Below are 22705 nucleotides of genomic sequence, written 5' to 3' on the forward strand. Positions count from 1 at the left end.
GTCGTCGCGACGCGATTCACGATATCCGCACGATCATTATTGACAGCGCGACTCACCGTCGCGACGCACCGGCATCGATGGGCCATAGTACTATCTGGTGTCATAGTACTACTGTATACGGAGGAAGAGAGAGAGAGAGAGCGCGAGAGAAAGAGAAAGAGGGAGAAAAGAGAGAGAGAAACCGAGGCGGCGCACGCCATTTTTATCCCGACACCAATATCCACCCGTCACCGAATGAATCGAGGCTCTGAAGCCATTCCTTCGTGTTTCCACTGAAACGCCGGACGGCCGAGAAAAACTTGTACAATGTCGAATTTACTTACCCTCGCGTAAGGATACCCCGCGGCACCGTTCCGCCACGCAACTCGCATAAAAGTCTCCGGTCCGGTACACTAAAATACCACCAAATTACGATCCAACACCGATCCACCCATCCACACACTCGACCGGCGCGCAACCGACTGAGCGGCGCGCAGCGCGCACCTACGCCGCCGCAGCTAGTCCCTTCGCGCAAAAAGTGGCTGAAAGTGGCGCTTCGTCGAATCGTCGCGCGCGCTGACCCGGTCGACGCGGAAAATTGGAAAAGGCAAAGCGCGCACGCGTCTATCCGCTGGTTTCACCCCGACCGAATCTCGCCCGAATTCCAAATATCAGTCCGAAGAACTGGACTCCAGAACGAGCGCGGGGATTTGTGGGGAATTGGTACAGTATGTGGTGTCAGACGTACTGTACCAACACTTGATGTGAACGTCGCTTATGTCGTATTGTACATGTAACACGTCGCATACATCCAAGATAAAATAGTCCCTTATGCCCGTTTATACATATATATAGAGTTTAATTTTAATAACTAATTCTTCATTTTTTTCTAATCATAAGAATTAGAAAAAAATGAATAAAGTAAACCGAGATTAAATAAATTAATCTATGTTGAAGTAGAAATATCACATCAAAAAAATTTAATAAATATAATCTCATTGTAAGTATTAAATCGGTTAATGATTATTTATTTATTTTGAGAATTAAATCATTGTTGTTAGTACAGTAGTTTATAGGTAAATAATTAATCACTTTATTTAAGACTTACAGTATTAAATTTGTCTAAGGTGCGTCTTGGTCATCGGAAAGAAAAGATCGATAAGTTCAGCTATGAAATGAAGTATGCATCGAATAAAACGTCATTTAATCTCGAATATGCGATATAAAATTCTTTGAGTGAGCAAATCGATGTAATACTATTTTCAAAAAAACTTTCTTTAAAAAAACAAAATTTTTCAAGTCAAAATTTTTATGTTTTCGATTCTACAAAATCATAGTTTGATGTTTTAATTTATAAATGCAACATCGAGAGTTCAATTGTTATTTTGAAAACAAAATATTTGTCTTTATTTTTACAGATTTTTACAGAACGCAACGTTAAATACGCTTGCAAAATTTTGAACAATAAAGAATATTCTCTTTGGAATGTCTTAAAAAAAAAACAAATTTACAAATTTCCCGTGATGCAAATTATATATAAAATGAATATATAAATATATTAAAAATAATAATAAATATATTAAAAATAATAATAATAAAATGAAAAATAAAATTGACATAAATAAGATTTTCAACTAAACAAATCAAACTTCGAAGACATGGTGTAGGATCATGCTTTGGACAATTGCGAGCATTCTCATCTGTACTGTACCTATCTCTCGGCCGTTTTACGCCGGCCGGCGTAGGAATACATGATCGCTTATGACATCATCAATCCGTATTCTGGACCGCGGTCACGCCCCATCCTCCACACTGTACTCCTTAGAGCTTTAACTCTTTTTTTTCTCTCTCGTGATTATGTAAATAGATGCTATGTGTTCGCCGTTATCGTTATAGTAAAAATTCTGCGGTCGCGAAGAAGCCACCACTAGTTTTTGCTTCGCAAACTTCGATTTCGAATGTCACGCGGGCGTGCATTGTGCAACCAATCGCGCCTCGGCATTAAAATACTCGCAGAGGAATTCAAAGCCGAGATGCGAATGGACTATGCTCTTAGTTCGTAATTTTTCAAATTTTATTTCACGTTCGACGACTTCGATTATTACTGCGAAGATTTCGATCGGTAAAATACATCTTACGTATTCTACATAATTAATATTTTTTTGTTTGCATTTCTCTTTTATGAAATGTACAAGCACAAAAAAAAAAGAAAGAAGTTCGATTTAATAAATTTCTTATGAAAAATAGTTTTACTATTAATTTTTAATACGACTGCAGAGTAGATAATTTTTTAGCGTAACAATACATATATCGGAATTTCATGTATACGAAATTCATATATATAAAATGCGTACATTCGATATATACAATCTTAAACTTATGTGACTTATGTATAATCTTGCAACTCTGCCTTTATCCCTTGCGGTCTTGACAAGAGTAATGCACTATATCACCATTGGGATATCTCGCAAAAGCGCTAAGGAAACAAAATTGATTAGTATTATAAATGATTTATCAGATCCTTATTCTATAATTCTTTAACAGTATCATTGCGTATCAATGTGCATGTTTTATATATCGTAAAAAAACTATGCAGTAATAATGTAATGATACAGACGTTATCGTTAAAAATTACAGAATAGAGGCCTTAAATATACATGCGATAAATACTTTAAATACTTTAAATAATAGACACATATACAAACCTTTGGTTACCAAATCGTTTTTTACAAACTGGACATATATTAAATTCTGTCATGAGGACACTCTGTGATTCGTAATGCATTCGTTGCTCCTGCACTTGTAAATGTTCCGCGTAAAGCAGCCCTTTGAGAACCTGAGTTCTCCGCCTTGCATTTAAGTTATTCTGTAAGCTAACTTCCAGGAAATGTTTTATTCTACCAATAGGAACGGAATCCGGTAGCACCTCCAGGACTTTCATAGGATTTATCTTCGAGGCGTGCTCCTCTAACAATCGAAGGGCCATTTCTAAATCTGGTTGTGTCGTTCTTTGAATTTCCGGATTACAACCTTAAACAATAAAAATAATGATATATACGTAACATTGTATCAAACAAATTTTGTTTATGTCAATACTTACCAGCCATCAAAATTCCTTCATTGTCGGGTTTCAATAATTGCTGAATTAGCAAAACGTATACTTCATCAGCATTATCCGTCTGCTTTGGTTTCTCCAATGTACGATCTTGATCTTAAAGTATATAATATGCAAATAATTATATATTACCTTTATAATTAATTATGATTAATACTGAATATTTTAAAATCCACTTACTTTGATACCTTATATATACATTTTGGCAATATTGTATTGCGCGTGGTATATCATTTAAAAGGCTAACGTATATCGATATGGCTTGTTGATGACGACCGAGTCGTCCAAGTATAATTGCACGTTCTTCGAACAAGCTGTCAAATGGAAAATGCACTAATATTGTTTCCGGTGTATAATGTGTCGATTTCTCTAAAAATTGTTGTAATTTTTGTCGAATGTGTTGTGAAATTTCTTTCTCCGCTGGAGTTGCATTTGCATTCATAGAAGCTAAACACTTTTCTTTGTACTGATGTATCAAAACATTATGGAATAACGGATTGGTGTCTTCCCAAACATGTACTACATGTTCCAAGTATTGTATCACTAAGTCTTTGTGAAAACGTAGAAGGTAATCCAATATCTTTGGTCTAGGTAAATGTTCAACTTCCTACAAACAAAATTGGCAACAAAAATGTATAAATAAGGAAAATATTAAATGTGAAAACAAAGAACAGAACAGAACAAAAAAATACCTGTATATCTTCCATAAATATTCTAAGGCCTTGTTCAGGATCCTCCGTTAAAACCCATCCAGCAAACTTTAGTATTAGATCCATGTGATCCTTGCCGAGATGTTGCAAATACTGTATAGTTCTCTCAGTGCCTTTCAGACTAGAATCGTTTTCCTTTGCATGTTTCTCCAGTAGCTCCAACGCTTTCTTGTGTTGTCCTTTGGTTTGATACAATATAATAAGCTCCGGATATTTCTGATGCATTAATAAAGTTTTCTCAGCTTCTGCCAAATGACAGTGATTCAATCTAAGTAAAGGAGCTACCAAAGCGTCAGTGGTCTAAAACAAATTTCGTTCAATGTTTATTCCGTGTGAACACAAAGAACTTCTTCCACATATAGATTTTTATTATCCTTCTTCTCTTTTACCTGCAAATAACATTTTAAAAGGGTCGTATCTATAATCTTTAGAAGCTGCTCCGTAGCTACAGCGGTTAAATTTTTTTCTCCATTTACTCCATTTTTTTCCTTATTAAGTTCTTTGTCCTTTGCCATTAGCTTATGCCTGACTTCAGTTAAAAAAACTATCAATGCACGTAAGCCCTTTTCTAAATCATGATCTTGCAATTTTGGCAAACTGGGTGCTGGTTCATTGAGTTCATGAGTATTGGTCGAAGGTGTAACTAAATCTGGAAACAATCTTATCACCTCATATGGATCAGTTCCCAGTTTCAAGAATAAATCCATTGCCTCTTGGAACCGTTTATTGTAGAACAGATGATGTGCATACAATGTTTGTATTTTATACGTCTGTTTGACTTTCTCCTCATCTGTTATGTCTGATAAATTCTAAAATACATGTCAATAATATTGTATATATAAAAAATGAATTATAATTTATATTAACATTAGATATAAGTAACATACAGTTAATTTTAATGCCAGCTGAAACTGATTTTGCTCTAGCAAAGTCCTAATTTGTAAAGTAACATCAATTGCATTGATACACCAAATTTGACTAATGGATGCCACAAAGACTCTCCCTTGCTTGCATCGATATATAAGTCTAGCTTTATTTAAATCCTTTATTGTCTGAATATGTAGACATCCTTCCAATGTATACACTTCCAATCTATCGTGCACAATACCAAGTAAGTAAGGATCATCCCATGCTAAAATGTTACAAAAAAATTTGATTAATTATAATTAAAGAGAGAAATAATAATGATAGTCTATTCTCTATACCTATTGCATTTGGCGCATCTGACCATTTTACTGGATTGTGTTGAACCAATTCTCCTTTTGTATCCATGATAAATGATTGAGAATCTTTGCCCAGGACAAAAGAACTATCTGATAGTTTCGTAATACTTGGTTCTGGAGATTTACCGGTGGGAAAGAGCTCCTTAGGTTTATCGTTTAGGTCGAAAATTGTATAGGACAATCCACGAAATCCTAATATTAATGTTTCGCCGCACCTCAATAATTAATACAAATTTATCAAAATAGAGGCATATGCTGTAGCATTTCAATAATTGTTCAGCATGTATTACCATGACAATTGACGCGGTATATCTGGCACTGTTAACTCAAAATTGTTAAATTCTTCAAATTTCTTTCCCTTCCAATAATACAGTTGTAATTTACGTTTGACAGCGACACATAAACGAACCACAGTGTTTTTTTCTCCTGTTAGGCTTTCGGTCGACTGAATCTCCAGAGTAAACAAAGTGGCGCCGCGAGTCTTTGGTAATTGACATATTTGTTGAAAGTTTGGTGAATTTAAATCATGAATGCATACAATGTTATCTAAAATTTTCCTCAATTAAACTAAGAGATAGAAATAATAATTATCAATTAACTCATGATATCAAGTATACCTGTTAGAATGATCAATAAATTATATTCCGGCACAACATCTATCTGATTGATGCGTTTTTTGTTAAAATTTTTGCTGTGACGTAACAATTCTAATTTGTGGCTGTCATCAAACACTACTGGAACATTATACATAAGAAGATGACCTTCTCTGGTGCCTATTAGTAAGTTGTCATCTAAAACAATTAAAATTCAATAAATGCTCTGTCTATTCACAGGAATTCTCCTGATAATCGCACCACATGATCAACTAAGATTCATCTCTTACCATAAGCAGCCATAGATTCAATTTGCACAGTAATATTTAATATAGACGTTTCTTCGTAAGCATCGTGCATCGTTGCGATTTTAAAAAAAAATATCACACTTTATTAAATTATTGAATTTTTCAAACTATTGACGATACTTAAGTTGGTCGACAACGCATCAGAGTGCATTCTATTGCATTCTCCCACATTCTAAACGATTTTTGACTGGCGTTTGACAACAATCGCAGAATCGTAGCTGAGAACAGACCTTTAATAGTTTTGAGGATTCAACTTAACATCGCTCGTCCAATCAGCATCCCGCGGTCTTGCGTGACTTTTGAATGTCATATTCGTATACAATAGTTTCTATTTCTTATTTTCCTGTTTTTTTTATTATTCCGACCTCCTCACAAAAGAGCTGCGTTTCGTAATTCACTGTAAATCTTTTTTGCAAGTTTTTTTTTATACCATAATGTTAATATTTACATCATATGTCAGTTCGCGTTGTTTGCACTTTTTACACTCAGCATCTTCGCTTTCTCTCTTTTCAACGCCCAAATATATATCTATTTTATTTTAAGTTCAAAAATTTTTGAAGATTTCGAAAACGCAATAGACCTGATAGTTTGATAATTCAAAGATTGTATACGTAGTAGACAGGTGATCATGTGGTGAGAGTTGTAGTTGTGTGAGAACAAAAAAATTACGTAAAAAATAATGAAGCGTATTGCTGTGGTATGTAACTGTACAAAAATTATAAAGTAATAGTAAAGAATCTTTGATATTTCTATTGTAGATTATCTTTTCAGATTGACATATAGGTTTTTTCTTTTTATATATGTGATTTATTATATATACTTTAACAATTATTAAAATATAATATATTAAAGATATATATTAAAGAACATAATTATATAACAAATCTGATTAAATGGAGAAAGAAAAAGATAAGATACACAAAAAGTTTAACTATTACAAACAGCAATTGTAATTTTTATTATTTGTAGTTGAATTGTCTATACTTTTTAATCTTTCTCTTTTTTCTTTCTTATATTTACACAATGCTGGGATTTACTTGCACATTTTGGCCGATTTTCAACCTTTTCTGATTTATTTCACCAACTCGCGCGTAGCCTAAATGTCGATCGATGCACGGGTTGGTGAAGAAAGAGGTAGAAATCAAGTTAGCTATCGGTCAAAATGTAAATGTAAATGAAATGCAAGTAAATCCTAGCATTGGTGTGTGTGTATATATATATATATATAACTTTACATTTTTTTTTTAAACATATTAAGTTAAAACATAGCCCGAGAAAAAATGTTATATATATGGACATATTTTATATATAATTATATAATTATATAATTTATATATAATTATATAATTATATATATTATATAATTGAATATTTATAAAATGTGTCAATGTTTTATATAATTATATATGAAGCATTTTTTCTCGAGAGAGAAAAAATTTAACATAATTTTTATTCTTTGGACTTCGTATTCTATTTTTTTTTTCTTTCCAGTGACTAATTATAAAAAGAAAATAATTATAAAATCATTTTTAATATTATACATGGATATATTAGGCCTTTTCTGTATAATCTTTACAATTTTTTAACTTATATTTCTTTAACAAATATAATACAAAAATATCATGAATACTGATAACCCGTGACATGTGATGATCAAGTCCTTTGAAATTGACTTGGCACAGAATGTGTTTATTTTAAATATATAAGTATAAGAATAAGTAAAGCATTTAGAAATCTTAATAAATAATATTGTCATTTAGGTAACTGGTGGAAACAAGGGTATCGGCTTTGCCATTGTCAAAGCCCTCTGCCAACAATATGATGGAAATGTTTATTTGACGGCTCGCGATACCATCCGTGGCTTGAATGCCGTCAGTGAATTGAAAAAACAAGGTTTGAATCCAAAGTTCCATCAATTGAATATCAATGATGACAATAGTGTTAATACATTCCGGGATTATTTGCAAAATACGTATGGTGGCCTCGATGTGCTGGTTAACAATGCTGCCATAATGTTTCAAGTAATTAAATATATATTACTATAATAATTAGTTAATAATTAAAGACATTATTGATAGTAAACGCAATATTCGACAAATTTCTAATTTATTTTCAAAAATGTGATTATTTCTAAAAAGAATAACTTGATTTTAAAAAGAGAAAAAATAAAATTGCTACCCTATATATAGCATATTTGAATATAAATTGAATAACTGAATGATTTTGTAAAAATAAAATATCGAGAAGATATAATGAAATTTACTTATTACAGAGCGATGCTACGGAGCCTTTTGAGTTCCAAGCGGAAGAAACTATACGAATAAACTATTTCAGCTTGCGTAGAATGTGTACTGCTCTCTATCCATTACTCAGATCACACGCGCGGGTGGTTCATGTCTCTAGCAGTTTTGGATGTCTGTCACAAATTACTGGTGATAACTTAAAAAAGAAATTAATCAATCCAAATTTGACTGAAACAGAATTGGATAAAATCATGCACGAATTTGTCGAGTAAAATTCAACATTTTTTTATAATTGCATTGATTATACGTTAATTTTTCAAGATTTATATTCTTATATTCTTATATATGGATTTATTTCCAGTGCTGCAAAATCTGGTACGCATTTACAAGTCGGGTGGTCAGATTCAGCATATGCAGCGAGTAAAATAGGCGTTAGCGCCTTAGCTGGTATTCACCAATCCATGTTCACTGCGGATTCCCGAGAAGATATTGCGGTGAATGCTGTACATCCTGGTTATGTAGATACTGATGCTACTTTGCATAAGGGAATTTTGACTCCAGATCAAGGAGCTGTAGCTCCTGTTTACTGTGCATTGTTGCCGAAAAATACAGAGATAAAAGGAAAATTTATCTGGTACGATAAGACATTAGCAGATTGGAAATAAGCATATGGAACATAGATAAGATAGGTAAACTGGTTTGTACTGCTATAATATATAACATGTTCAAATGTATAAATGAATAAATACGTGGATGTTAAATAAATTATATCTATAACATAAATTTAATAAAAAAATAGAATAAAGCTAGAAACATATAAAAAATCATAAACAATAAGCGAATCGACCAATCACAGTAGAGAACGTAAAGTAAGTCATTTCATTCACAGTAAGTACATCTTATTGCCTTATGTTTTTTTTATGTCTGACTTAAGGATAACAAAGAACTTATAAAAACTACAAAAATTATTTTGTTACAAATGTCTTTTATATTAAAATAACTGAATAAAAATATATATTGAAGAATGTTACATTATTATCCACGTTTTCAAAAAAAATTTGTGAATAATGCAAAACGATTCCATATATTATTTCTATACTAAATACAAAATAGTAGTATTTAAAGAGAAGAAATGGATTCTTAATATAAGCAATATATTAATGAAATTATGAGCTATCTTGCTTGAGCATTCATTGCTTCCCTCCGTGCCGCTTCAGTTAAAAGATGAATGTCTACCTCATCTACTGGAAGTTGTACATATCGCACCACAGATCCACGGATAAAGCAATTTTTTACCGATAACTGCAATTTAATATACAATTCGTTAATTTTATTTATTTGCACATTAATTTTAATGGCTACATTGCATGTCTATTGATGAATCAATTTGTATAATTAAATTTCCCTCCATTCATATAAAAAAGATTTTAATCTAATTGACAAACTGTGATATTTTGTAGCTTATGAGATGTCGATCAAAAGTTTTCACAGGCATCTTTTATGTTTAAAAAATGGACAAATTCATTGTAGCATCATTTGAAAGTTGCTATTTTGAGTCTAATTGTATTAAAAATATTCACCTTTATCTATAGTACAGTTTTTTAATTGTATAAGCAATTAAAAACACTTATATAAAATGGACCACATATGTGTCCATTTTCGAAATTCATATCTCAGTGTCTATGTAAGGAAAAGGATAGTATGCTTCTAAATATGTATATTGGTGTGTATGTATTTGCATCTGTATCTACATTAATATCTGACATTTTTAAATATGATTATATAAATGTCTACATTGTTGAAAAAACAAACTATACTATAGATATAAGTACTTTTCAATTTTTTTAGATTTAAAGTAGCAACTTTCAGAAATGTGTCCAGTTTTTTTAAATATGATTGTGCTTTATGAAGACTCTATTTTAATCAGATTCTCATAAGCTATAAAAGATGCCTTTCATTGCCATATTGAATATCTATATATAGTATATATGTACATAACCTGAAATATAGATTTTCAGTGCTCAGAGTGAATAATCAAAATATTATAGTTTCAACTAATTTAATTAAAATCCTTTTTTAAAAACAATTAATGCAAAATCCTTTATATGATAATGTCAATGGTAATTAACATACCATGTGAGGATACTTCTCTGAATCTGTTACGCTAATGTCAGCCAATTTTATGTTCAGATACTGATCGACAGAATATAATGTGCCGCAGATACTAAAACAAAATCATATTGCATAATATGTATGATGATCATACACTGAATTAGTACACATTAAAGGCTATTTTAAATAAAGTATCTAAATGCAGTGACATAATAAACTCGACTTTGACAGTAAAATTACAAGTATATTCTGTTAAATAAATGTAATATCTAATCATTTAAAACATTTATATACTTTTGCAATTAACTTTATTAATTTCATGTAGCTTTTAATATGTATTAATCTAAGACGGAATTTGCTCACAATCAATGTTACTCAAAAAACAATCATGTGATGACGTCTCACCTGAGGTCATTTTTCAATTCGACCACTACGTCCTTTCCGATCAAGGATTTGAAGAAGGAATAAAACAGCTGAAATTAAAAATACGCTCAGTTGAACTTGGTACACGTCCGAGTGTTATTCGCATCTATGAAAAGCCGAATTCTACATGTCTTCTTAGTGTGAAAATCTTTACGTTAAGACTTACCATGATAATTTGCGAAAGATCACTGTGATTGTATATTCAGTATCGTATATGCTAGTTTACAAGTATTTATAATAATAAATGCGTTCCAAACAAATCTCGGCGGTAAAATTATAATCTATGTCTATAGGTTCACGAAGCATCAATATGAACAATGCATGAAATAGAAGGTACATAGAATGGAAACTTGAACAATTCGCATAAATATTCAACAATCTTATTTGTAATTGCACGTGTACTTTCTGCACTTAAAATATTGAAGAAAAAGAAAAAAAATTGAAAATACAAAAAGTTCAGTCATAGAACAAAGTTCAAAATAAATTGTGATATATATTCAATCTTGTTTATACTAGAGTTCCTCTAGTAAGAGTTCAGTCATCAATGATAATTTTTTAATGATTCCTCCATATTCAGAATGAAAGCGATAAGACAGAGAAAATAGTGTTAGTCTTAGGGGCTCCGCACAGTAAAAGGAACAGAGAACAGAGAATAAGAATTTCAACCTATCAGAAATCATGTATTGCGAAATACACAGTTTCTGATAGGTTGAAATTCTTATTCTTTGTTTTCTGTTCCTTGTTTCTTTTATTGTACGGAGCTCCTAAGAGTTACGACATCTATCTCGCCCGCGTGCGCGTTCGCCATTAAGAGAACATGAATATGAGATAAAGTGAGAAAGCAACAAGCTATTTTCTCTGTCTTATCACTTTCAGTTCCTTAAATTCGATGTTCACTCGAGTCTCACTGTTCCGTTTCGCTGTAAATTTCCAATGGAACAGCAGCCTCACATATGATTTTGTATGATTTGCTATAATTTTACATAACATATATAATGGAAAAAAATCAATCGTTCATGCAACAAAAGCTTAGCATTCTTAACAATATGACTTTAATCTTGACACATAATTTTGTCAAATAGGTTTCATATAAGAATTACGCAGTCTGTTTGAATAAAGCTTAAATGTAAATGCATTCACGAAGAAAAATGAAGTTTATATTAACGTTGTTACATGTTAAAATGTTTGTAGATCTATGAATAGATTTATAGATATTAAAGCAAACGCAATTTTTTGAGATAAATACTTAATAAATACTTATGATCTCTTAATGTGCAATAATATACAACAATATATATTACCGGTGCAGTGACCGATGCCCTTACCAATTGGTGCTTCTGCTATAACTGCCAGGACTTTGGACTTGATCGTCATTGATTAGGGAACGCTATTTTTTGCAGTTAAATATTGAAGACGAGAGAAAAGAATCCGAAATTCTGTAACGATGTTTTCCACCTGCATCAAGACGTTATTACGAACTACTAGCAAAGTAAGGTTCTTTTCGAATTCGTCTTAATTTCCGTCTTTCGTTTGTTTCGTTGATTCTATTCATATATTCATATATAAGTACGCGTTCTATCGACTTTGACTTTAAAATTCATTGTTACAATGTATTCTTATTTTTATGAAAAGCACAAGATAGAGATAAGTCATTATTTATAATTGTTAATTACTCCAAATAATTCTGTATGATATCCTATGATAAATATACTCACTTGCAGTTCAGTGAATTAGTATACATTGAAGGTTGCTTTATAATATATAAAGTATTTAAATAAATTGTGACATAATGTACTCAACTTTGACAATGAAATAATATGAGTATATTCTTTCTAAATAACATGACAATATTATTGTTGCTATTTAATCATTTAAAATATTTATACATTTGCTTTTTGTTAATTTTATGTGCAGTAGTTTCTAGTGCGCTAATCTAGTGTCTAACTGCGTCTGAATTTGTTATTAAACTAATAATAGATAGTAGTGTAGTTGTTTTCTAATTGTTTTTGAAATTTAAATGTCTCATAAATGTCACTTATTTTCAGTTTGCCTCATTGGCACGTTACGAATCTACTTTGGTCATTGCAGAGCATAATAATGAAAATCTATTCCCACTCACTTGCAACACATTGACAGCTGCTAAGAAGATCGGTGGCGATATCACTGTATTAGTAGCTGGTACGAAATGCCAAACAGTTGCACAGAATGCGTGCAAAGCCAAAGGCGTATCTAAGGTCTTCCTCGCAGATAGCGATGCGTTTAAGGGATTTACTGCAGAATCATTGACGCCACTTATACTTAAGCTGTGCAACGAACATAAATTTACACATATATTAGCTGGTGCAAGTGCATTTGGCAAGGCATTGCTTCCTCGAGTTAGTTTACAATTTATTCTCTTCTAAGAAATTATGTCAAACCAACTATGTCAATTTTATGTTAATTCATATAAATCTATTTTATTGAAGGTTGCAGCCAAGTTAGATGTATCACCAATAAGTGATATTATCAACATAAAAGCTTCAGATACCTTTGTACGTACCATATATGCTGGTAATGCCATTGAAACTCTTAAATCTAAAGATAATGTAAAGATAATATCCGTAAGAGGTACTGCTTTCGAGTTGCTACCTTTAGAAGGTGGAGACGCTAAGTGTGAAACTGTCCCTACTGACGATTATACTTTAAATCAAGTGCAATACATCAAACAAGAGCTCAGCAAATCCGACAGACCAGAATTAACATCTGCTAAAGTTGTGATTTCCGGTGGACGTGGAATGAAGTCCGGAGAAAATTTTCAACTGCTGTATACATTGGCAGACAAGCTCAATGCGGCGGTTGGAGCATCCCGTGCCGCAGTCGACGCTGGTTTTGTGCCAAACGATATGCAAATAGGGCAAACTGGGAAAATTGTTGCACCTGTAAGTAAAAAATTAATTGCTAGAATATACTTTATTGGAATAACTCTCGTCTCAATCTTATCTCAAACACCAATATTTTATGATTATGATTTTAGAATCTCTACATAGCAGTTGGAATTTCGGGAGCAATTCAGCATCTTGCTGGAATGAAGGATTCCAAAACGATTGTAGCTATTAATAAGGACCCGGAAGCTCCCATTTTTCAAGTAGCAGATTATGGATTGGTCGCAGATTTATTTAAGGCTGTTCCTGAATTAACGGAGAAGTTATAAATTGCAAACAAAGCTCATATAAACTTTATATTTCAAATGCTTATTTTTGTATATTTTATTTTGTATATTTTATTGTATTATAATACAGAAATTTTAGAATAACATTTTTATGATGATTTTTAATAAAAATCAATTTATAATTTTAATGGTTACAATCTGTTTACATAAAGTAAGTTAATAAAAGTAAGTTAAGTGTATTTTTTAATAATAAAAACTACAAAAATTAATAAGATAAAGAGGGAAGCCTGATGTACTAATATTATATTTTATATATATATATATATATATATATATATAATAATTATATATTTACATATGATATATTAGTAATTTAATAACTTTCTTCTTACACAACAAATAAAATGGATATTTTATATATATAACTAGAACTTTAGTGTTGGAAGCTGACAACACATCCATTAAGTTAAGATAAACTGACTTAAGATATATTGACTTTCGATTTACCATTTTGATAATTGTAAAAAGTGCTTTTTTCCATATCTACTATGTTTTCTGTACCAATGTATCATGTATGTAAGGGGCTCCGCTAATAAAAAGAACAGAACAAAGAACAGAAAATAAGAATTTTTCAATCTATCAGAAACTGTGTTCCACAATACATGATTTCCGATGGTTTGAAATTCTTATTTTCTATTCTCTGTTCCTTTTATTGTGCGGAGCCCCTTGTACTATTACTTTTGTCTTTATGTCTTCTTCTAAATTTCTAAATTCATAGTCACAATTTATGTTGATGACGTAACGAGTTGTGGATACCAGCGACATCCAATGTTGCAACGATGAAATGGGTTTGAATCGGTTATTATATGCGTGCTAAAATAAATTAATGTTATGAAATAAAGTGTAATTAAATACAAAACTAATATACATTAAATACGTTTGCAAAGTGAAAATTTTTTTCTTGCAAGAATATTTGCTTATAGTAAGTACGTGTCTATCGTTCTACTTAATAAACATTGTTACAGGTTATGTTATACATATCTCTCTCTATAAAAAAACATTTTACGAACTCAAATTATTTATTGTTACTGAATGTAAATCTCATTTATCAAAAAAATATAAATTGAAATTTGTTATATTTTCGAAGTATTAAATCAAATATAATAATTTTATTATTATTCAATTTTAATTTATAGAATATGTGGCAAATTTTTATATTTATAGAATATGCAGAGTATACGCCAGTGTGTTAAACAATTAGCATCATATAGCAAATCTGCTATAAACAAGACGAGTATACTATCAAGTGCAACAAATTTTACACGAATGCCAACATGCAATGTGTATATTTCTGCAATCTGTAGAAATGATTTACGTAAATACAAAACTCCGACAAAGTTTTTAGATTATAACAAAACTGTATTTCCACCTCAAAAACCAGGTGAAGAAAGAAGACCTGCTGTAAGTTATATTATGTATGTGTATTAAATATTGGTTATTAATTTATTGAGCATTTCATTTGCACATTGTTTTTTAGTACGTATGTCATATGAAAGCAAATATAAAATACAGTCCGAAGAAAATGTGGTACATCTCATGCTTTGTACGAGGAATGACCATAGACGAAGCTGTAAAACAATTGAGTTTTATGTATAATAAAGGTGCTGAGATTGCAAAGGAAGTTATATTGGAAGCTCAACGTTTGGCTGTAGAGGAACACAACGTTGAATTTAAAAGTAATTTGTGGGTCGGTGAGTATATGAATCAATCAATATTCGAGATTTCTGTTTTTACGTATTTTTATATATTAAATCTTTTAATCATTCGATTAATATCAAGGAAACAATATTATTTTATGCATTTAATTATTTCTTGCACAGCGGAATCATTCAGCACCAAAGGTATTGTAATAAAGGGTATACGACGACATGCTAGGGCACGCATGGGAGTTGTGCATTACAGATATTGCCACTATTTTGTGCGCTTGGAAGAAGGACCGCCACCTAAGCAATATTATCTGCCACATCCCAAAACTGGCGAAGAATTGTTGAACGATTGGATGAAGCAGCTGCATATGCGCAAAATACCGAATTCTTTGTAATATTGAAAATACAATTATAATACTGTAAATATATTATTTAAGAATTATTATATTTACAAATCATATATTAAAGGTACATCTTTCAGCACTTATTTCATTTTTATAGTGATTCATTAATAATGTGCTATTTCTCTAAGATTAACAGAGCTTGTAACAGATCTTTCTTCATCTGACTGTTAAAATAAAGTCTTGTTATAATTTAGAAAGGGTTCTATATACTTAATCAAATGGATCTTGCTATATGACGCTAAATGTTAACCCATTAATGAATATTTTGCAATCTGTAAATATGAAAATTTGCTATATATTAACTTCTATAAAACACAAATTATAATTGAATGACAATAAAATTATTACAATATATTTAACTTAATGTAGCGAAAATGTAACAAAGTCCAAAAGATTGAGATGTGTAAAACATTTTTTTTTGCAGAGAAGTGTAAAATCTAAATTAAAATACGTTAATACTTTATTTTAAATCATATATTGATATGATTTAATGATGATCATTGATATAATAACGTGAAATTGTGCTCTATTATATTAATATTGTATAGCTATAGAGGCAATATACAAAAGAAAATGACAGATTTTATTTCTTATGCAGAAGTGATATCTTTATTTATCATCTGCAAATATATATTAATTTACAACTTTAGCTTAGTTCTCCTCCAGTGACGCCTCTTCGCATTATACCTAAAAAACACATAAAAAATTAGTTTTAATAGCACCTTCAATATTTATATAATATTATCACAAGATTTCTAGTAGGTAATATATTATTTTTTGTTCCATATTTTATGATTGAACTTTAATGTAGCTAAAATATTGCAATAATGCTGTAATATTAGAATATTCTAAGTTTCATGAATTTATGCCAAAAGTAATTATCAAGAATTGAAATATTTCTATTTCTTAATATGTTATAAAATAATTTTATAAAAATCTTATGTGTTACATCCATAGCAAGAAAATTATAACAATAATTGAAATTCTTAAATCTATCAAATTACAAGACCTTTAAACAAAAGAAAACATTTAATTCGTATTAAATCTTATTCAGATTGATATTTTAATCTTTTTTCGCAATTTAAAACTATAATTCTTTTCTTGTTTGATACAAATATTATATAGCAACGTTATAGCAACGTTTGCGCAATTATATGCAAGAAGAAAACGAGCGATGTTTATAACCAATGCAAGGAATTGAAGCGAGTACATCTTAAATATTAAGTAAGCATTCTTTTGTCATACAAATATGAAATATATTTACTAATCAGACTTGAACTTACCGAATAGTATTACCGGTTCGCATTCTCACCCATTGGGGAATCGGTCTGTTTTGCTTCAACTTTTTCGCAAGCTTTCGCTTGATAATAAATGTCTTATGAGCCGACTGAAATAAATACGAAACAAATTCAGAGCCTACAGATATGATTTTTAAATGTTTTTACATGAAAGAAGATAGGATTGCGAGAAAGTAAATGGATATATCGAGAATATGCGTAAAACTCACCATCGTACCTATTCACACTTTCGTGAAAACACGACAAATGGGAGAGCAAATCGGTTAAAAAATGAACATGGACGTACACGCGGTTAAAATATTTTCTAGAAGGGCATTCAATACATAGTTATGGATTCCCTTCTGAATGGATCCACCAATCACAGAATTCTGGTAAAGACGAAATCAAACGAAACTATTGGCTGCGTTCAGTGGACTCAATAGTTGAGTGAATGCTCGCTGTTATTGGTGTATTCTTTTAGATCATTCAATCAGCATTTTAGATCTGGAAGAATAATAGTGAGTGCTCATTCAACTGTTGAGTTCGCTGAACGCAGCCGTTTGAGACTGTAATTCGTAAACACAACTATAGATGACACCAAAATCATTTAAAATGTCGCTCCAAGGATAAAGCAGAATTATTCTTTGAATTATTTTATTCTTTAATTTGCTCTAAGGAATTATATATTGCGAATAATTTTTCGTTTTTCTTTTGGATTTTCGTGCATTTTATTGTTAGCCTATTTTTTTTTTAGCTGAACTTGTACGGTTCATCTTTTCTCTTTCTCTTTCCAACATAAAGAGAAAAGAAAAAAAGATGAATCGTGCAAAAACTTTAGCTGAAAAAAAAACAGATCTGTGTTAATTTTAATATTTATTCTCTTTAGAATGATTTGTTTATATTCTTTCAGAGGAAAACGAGAGAAACATATGAGTGCAAAAGTTGCAAATAAAACGAACAGATCCGTGGCCATCGCTCGATAGCCAATCCGCGTTCAACAAGTACTGATGAGAATGACTGTGTAGGACATTCTGATTCAGAAGAGTCGATTGCTCACGGAACATTCGAGTTTCTGGAGATTGATTATTTTGCAAATCGCCTCGGTGTATATACAGCTGACTCGTTTGTGTGACAAGGAATTACAAGGAATAGCAAGCGATGAATTAATCATTAATAACGACTATCCTCATCTCGTGTGCATACAGTCGCTCAGTTGTGACGATGCTCGTGACGTAACTAAATTAATACTGAATTATTATGATGCAGTGTCAGGCCTGAAGATTCACACTTCGCGATTTATTTATCATTCTGCTCTGTCACTGTGATCACAAACGAGCACACTTAAATTTTGGACTCGGGACACCTCGGAGTGACGAACAGCAAAGATGGATAGCAACAAGGACGAAGCAGAGCGATGCATGGAACTCGCGGAGCGATTTATGCGAGAAAGAAAATATGAGGAGGCCGAAAAGTTCATTCGCAAAGCTCAGAAGCTTTATCCGACCAAGAAGGCGGATGGTGAGCCTGAGATTTTCATAGAGTCCGTTCAATGCACTGATGCAAGAATGTTAATTTTCGCATACTTTGCATGTGAATGTACTAGACTTTTGAGTTTGCCTATGTTGATTTGTCCCAAGTTTCTTCTTGTATATATATTTTAATTTATTATCTTGTCTATTATTTTTCTTATTTATTTTTTTATATGATAATTAGTCTTATATTTATAGCTGAATTTTAATGAAATCAAAACATCCTTTTTTACTATTTTATATTAATATATATATAATTTTATATTACTTTACATATGTATAATATATTATTTATATATTATATATGTATATATAATATATGTATAATGAAATTATTTTTTATCCTTTATATACTTGATTTTCCTTCATCTTTTTATTATTTATAATATAATGAATTTACTCTATTCACGAATTTGTTTTTACATTATCCACATACATTTAGGTAAAATAAAACTTATGCAAGAATACACATGTTTCTTCTTTTTGTCAGAATGATGGTGATTACAGGAATCATAATTATATTTGTAGAATTATTGGCGGAAGTAACGGTACTCTCAAAGCAGAACCAGAAATCTGAGACGACTGAATCTAATGTTAGAAAGCGACAAAATATAGCTAAAGACAGTACATATTCCCAGGGTAATTCAGAGTATTCCAAAGAACAGTTGGAGCATGTAAAGAGGTAAATTGTTTTAATTCAATGAACTACAATATATATATCAGAGCACACTTTCTTTGTACTAAAATATAGAAAACTGCAGTCCAATAGAAAAAAAGAAGATAAATATTTATTGTTCTGATTCTTTCCTATTTATGATACTAAAATAACATTAGCCAATCAGTGAATGCCTGACAAAGAAAACAATATTTTCTTTGCATTAAAGTGTCATTGTCTAAGGATTGGAACATTTCGATGGCTTGCTCCAGTGTATTATAGAGTTAAAATAGTGTAGTTATAATATTTATATAATATATATTGTTCATTTATAAAATTACAACAATAATACAATTTGGAAAACAAAGTTTTCTAAAAAAAATAAGTTTGAATGAACTCATACTGAATCATTAAAATCTTTTAATATTAATCTCAGTACAATTTTGCTGTAATAATTAATTGTAAAAGAATAAAAATATGTTTTTAAAATTTTTTTCTTTATAATCCATTATTTTTTTTAATCAAGTAAAAAATTTCAATATTTTTACTTATATTGTAATAAATGAGCTTATATTGTAATAAATATTTATTTTTTCACGTTTGATCTATATTTTACTTCTTCAATTATTATCTTTTAATTATTTTAATTATTTTGTATAAATGATTTAGATGAATTTTTTATTATTGTAGGATAAAAAAATGCAAAGATTATTATGAGATTTTAGGAGTCAGTAAAGATGCTACAGACAGCGACATTAAAAAAAGCTTATAAGAAATTAGCACTTCAATTACATCCTGATAAAAATAAAGCACCAGGCGCTGCCGAAGCTTTTAAAGGTACATCAAAATATATTTAAAAAATAGAGTTTATTAAATCTATTTAAAAAGTAGAGCGAATATATTTACATGTAAAAAATTGATTTTTTACAGCTATTGGCAATGCTGTTGCTATTCTTACCGATACGGAGAAACGGAAACAATACGACACATATGGTCCCGAAGAAGAACGAGTGCAGAATGCACACAACCGCCAAGGTCATACACATTACAATTATACCCGTGGATTTGAAGGTAAAAGAAGTTTAAGAGAATTAAGGAGATTCTCGCACTACTTCCTAATTAACAATTTGTTCATAAGAATATGTATAACAATTAAAATAATGGAATAAAAAAGTTACTAATAATATTTTATGCTATTATTCATAATTATTGTTAATTTTATATGGTACAGTAAAAATCAATGAAATTTTTTTTCTACATATTATTGATATTATTAACTTTTGTATTGCATATATATTATATATTATATATAGACTCATATTTTAAACGTGAGAATCTCCTTAAGAAAAAAAAATCTATATTCCTGGGATGCATTCCAAAACTTGACTCTGTCAATTCCGAATATCTTTTATCTTTATTCAACATTCGGACCAACAAGGATAATAAGACTCAAGTTGACAGAGTTGAATTTTAACGCAACTCTGCGTGTGAACTGTAGATCTTTTAAGGAATAATCAAAATTTCAAGTAGCTGTAGCATTGCAATTTGTTATTCCAGTATGCTATTGTAGGCAGGAAAGCGCATTTGGATCCAAATTTGATTGTTTCCAATATGCTATTCATTATGCGCAATGTTTCACACTGTCTTATTACACTATACATCTGGTTTTTATTCGTGCACTAGACTTCACTAAAACTGTCTTTCGCTTTCGCCAATTATTAAAACATATACCTATCTCACTTCAAGTTCCAAAAATGTACATTAGTTCAGCCTTTAACCATAAAAAAAAACAGATCCTCATGAATCCTATGATACAGATAACTATGACAATTTTCGTCAATTTGCTGTGATCCTGCGAACAAGTAAGTCGTAAGCGTTCCGTAGTTCACATTGCGTTAGCAAAAAACATGTAACGATATCAAAATCCGGCAAAGAAATTGAATGACTTTTATAATCAAAAGCGAAACTGAAATATTTTATTATATTCTGAAGCAAAGCTTCAGGAAGTGAGGCGGATAAAGCATTATAGAAGTAGATACAATGTGAATTAGTGAAAAATAGCGATTCATACGCAGAGATATACATTGTACAAGTTTATTCATCGAAACATAATCTGTCTCTTCTTTAGCCGATATCACAGCCGAAGAATTATTCAACATGTTTTTCGGTGTTGGTTTTCCACAACAAGAATTTTATATGCGTCGGCCAGGTGGAAGGTGGATGCGTCAGACAGATGCGCAAGCGCAACATGCTCATTCTCAGGTAAAGCACCAAGAAATTTGAGTTTTAGCATAATTTTTAACAATAAGTACTTCTTATTTTTTTCCATTCATGATGTAACATTTTTCAGCAAATAAATGGATATACCACATTTCTTCAGATGTTACCAGTTCTGTTACTAATAATGTTAACCATGATGAGCAGCTTTTTCATATCCGATCCAGTATATAGTCTACATGCAAGTTCGTAAGTATGATCGACAAATAATTAATACAAATGTAGATTTTTGTAGGATTTTTAAACTTAATGATTTTTTTCTTACTTATAGGAAATATTCTGTGGCCAGAACAACTCAGGCTTTGAAAGTATCATATTATGTTAAGGAGAACTTTCATAGTGAATATCAAGGCAGTTTACGTAGGTTAGAAATTTCAATTGAAGAAGAGTATGTGAGTAACTTGAGGCAAACTTGTGCCAGAGAGAAAAATTACAGTACGTATATTTGTTTCATTTATCTCTTTCAATATATTTATTATATTTTTTATTAATACTATGATGCTAATTAACATAAATTTTTTGTAAACGTTCTGAAAATTTTAAACTTATTTTCTATGTAATTTAATAGGGGACAGTATAATGTGGAAAGCCCGTAATTTGGGAGATCAAGAACTGTTCTATAAAGCTAAAAATCTCGAAACACCTTCGTGTAAAAAACTACAAGACCTGCAAGCATAATGTGTAAAACATGTCACCTAAGAATAGAAGTTTTGCGTGTTGTAGATAGATGTATAATATATTTACACATGTATAATTATCTTTGGGTGTATAATGAAAATTTGTTATAAAAGAATTACATAAAATGTCTTTATACACTCAGAGTGAATAAATCAGAGTATATTTCAATGTCCAACACACTAAACATATTTGGACTGTTCTAGCCGTTCATTCCATGCACAAATTTTAAATTGCATAATGAACGATTGCTATGTAAAGTAAATGAAGTTTTAATCTATATATATATATATATATATATATATATATATATATATATATATATATA

The 22705-nt window shown here is 30.7% G+C and overlaps 6 protein-coding genes across 6 annotated transcripts; 4 read left to right on the top strand and 2 right to left on the bottom strand.

Annotated features, from left to right (window-relative positions):
• Positions 1-2391: 2391 nt before the first annotated feature.
• Positions 2392-5980, bottom strand: LOC105619838 (vam6/Vps39-like protein). Its single transcript, XM_012201359.1, has 11 exons — positions 5911-5980; positions 5645-5818; positions 5318-5573; positions 5010-5242; positions 4692-4936; positions 4194-4613; positions 3787-4104; positions 3275-3701; positions 3080-3190; positions 2685-3009; positions 2392-2455 (listed from the first exon to the last, which is right to left on the bottom strand). Exons 1-11 carry the CDS (start codon positions 5978-5980, stop codon positions 2392-2394), a joined length of 2643 nt encoding a protein of 880 aa, XP_012056749.1.
• Positions 5981-6607: 627 nt separating this feature from the next.
• On the top strand, positions 6608-8836 carry LOC105619849 (carbonyl reductase [NADPH] 1-like). The gene is made up of 4 exons (XM_012201370.1): positions 6608-6625; positions 7689-7949; positions 8201-8439; positions 8533-8836. The coding sequence occupies exons 1-4, from the start codon at positions 6608-6610 to the stop codon at positions 8834-8836; spliced, it is 822 nt and encodes a 273-aa protein (XP_012056760.1).
• Positions 8837-9136: 300 nt separating this feature from the next.
• On the bottom strand, positions 9137-11025 carry LOC105619859 (U6 snRNA-associated Sm-like protein LSm2). The gene is made up of 4 exons (XM_012201381.1): positions 10873-11025; positions 10689-10756; positions 10305-10395; positions 9137-9473 (listed from the first exon to the last, which is right to left on the bottom strand). The coding sequence occupies exons 1-4, from the start codon at positions 10873-10875 to the stop codon at positions 9345-9347; spliced, it is 291 nt and encodes a 96-aa protein (XP_012056771.1). The 5' UTR covers positions 10876-11025; the 3' UTR covers positions 9137-9344.
• A 1075-nt stretch (positions 11026-12100) lies between these two features.
• LOC105619871 (electron transfer flavoprotein subunit alpha, mitochondrial) lies at positions 12101-14120 on the top strand. Its single transcript, XM_012201392.1, has 4 exons — positions 12101-12195; positions 12752-13081; positions 13172-13624; positions 13720-14120. Exons 1-4 carry the CDS (start codon positions 12151-12153, stop codon positions 13894-13896), a joined length of 1005 nt encoding a protein of 334 aa, XP_012056782.1. The 5' UTR covers positions 12101-12150; the 3' UTR covers positions 13897-14120.
• Positions 14121-15081: 961 nt separating this feature from the next.
• Positions 15082-15955, top strand: LOC105619882 (39S ribosomal protein L22, mitochondrial). Its single transcript, XM_012201403.1, has 3 exons — positions 15082-15315; positions 15392-15605; positions 15735-15955. The coding sequence occupies exons 1-3, from the start codon at positions 15082-15084 to the stop codon at positions 15953-15955; spliced, it is 669 nt and encodes a 222-aa protein (XP_012056793.1).
• Positions 15956-18626: 2671 nt separating this feature from the next.
• On the top strand, positions 18627-22380 carry LOC105619893 (dnaJ homolog subfamily B member 12-like). The gene is given in 9 exon segments (XM_012201413.1): positions 18627-18759; positions 19299-19452; positions 20116-20182; positions 20184-20262; positions 20356-20496; positions 21554-21687; positions 21776-21891; positions 21974-22137; positions 22271-22380. Coding segments are annotated over 9 exon segments (1098 nt in total).
• Positions 22381-22705: the final 325 nt, after the last annotated feature.

The sequence above is a fragment of the Atta cephalotes genome (genome assembly GCF_000143395.1).
Source record: "Atta cephalotes unplaced genomic scaffold scaffold00002, whole genome shotgun sequence".
Classification (NCBI taxonomy): Eukaryota; Metazoa; Arthropoda; class Insecta; order Hymenoptera; family Formicidae; genus Atta; species Atta cephalotes.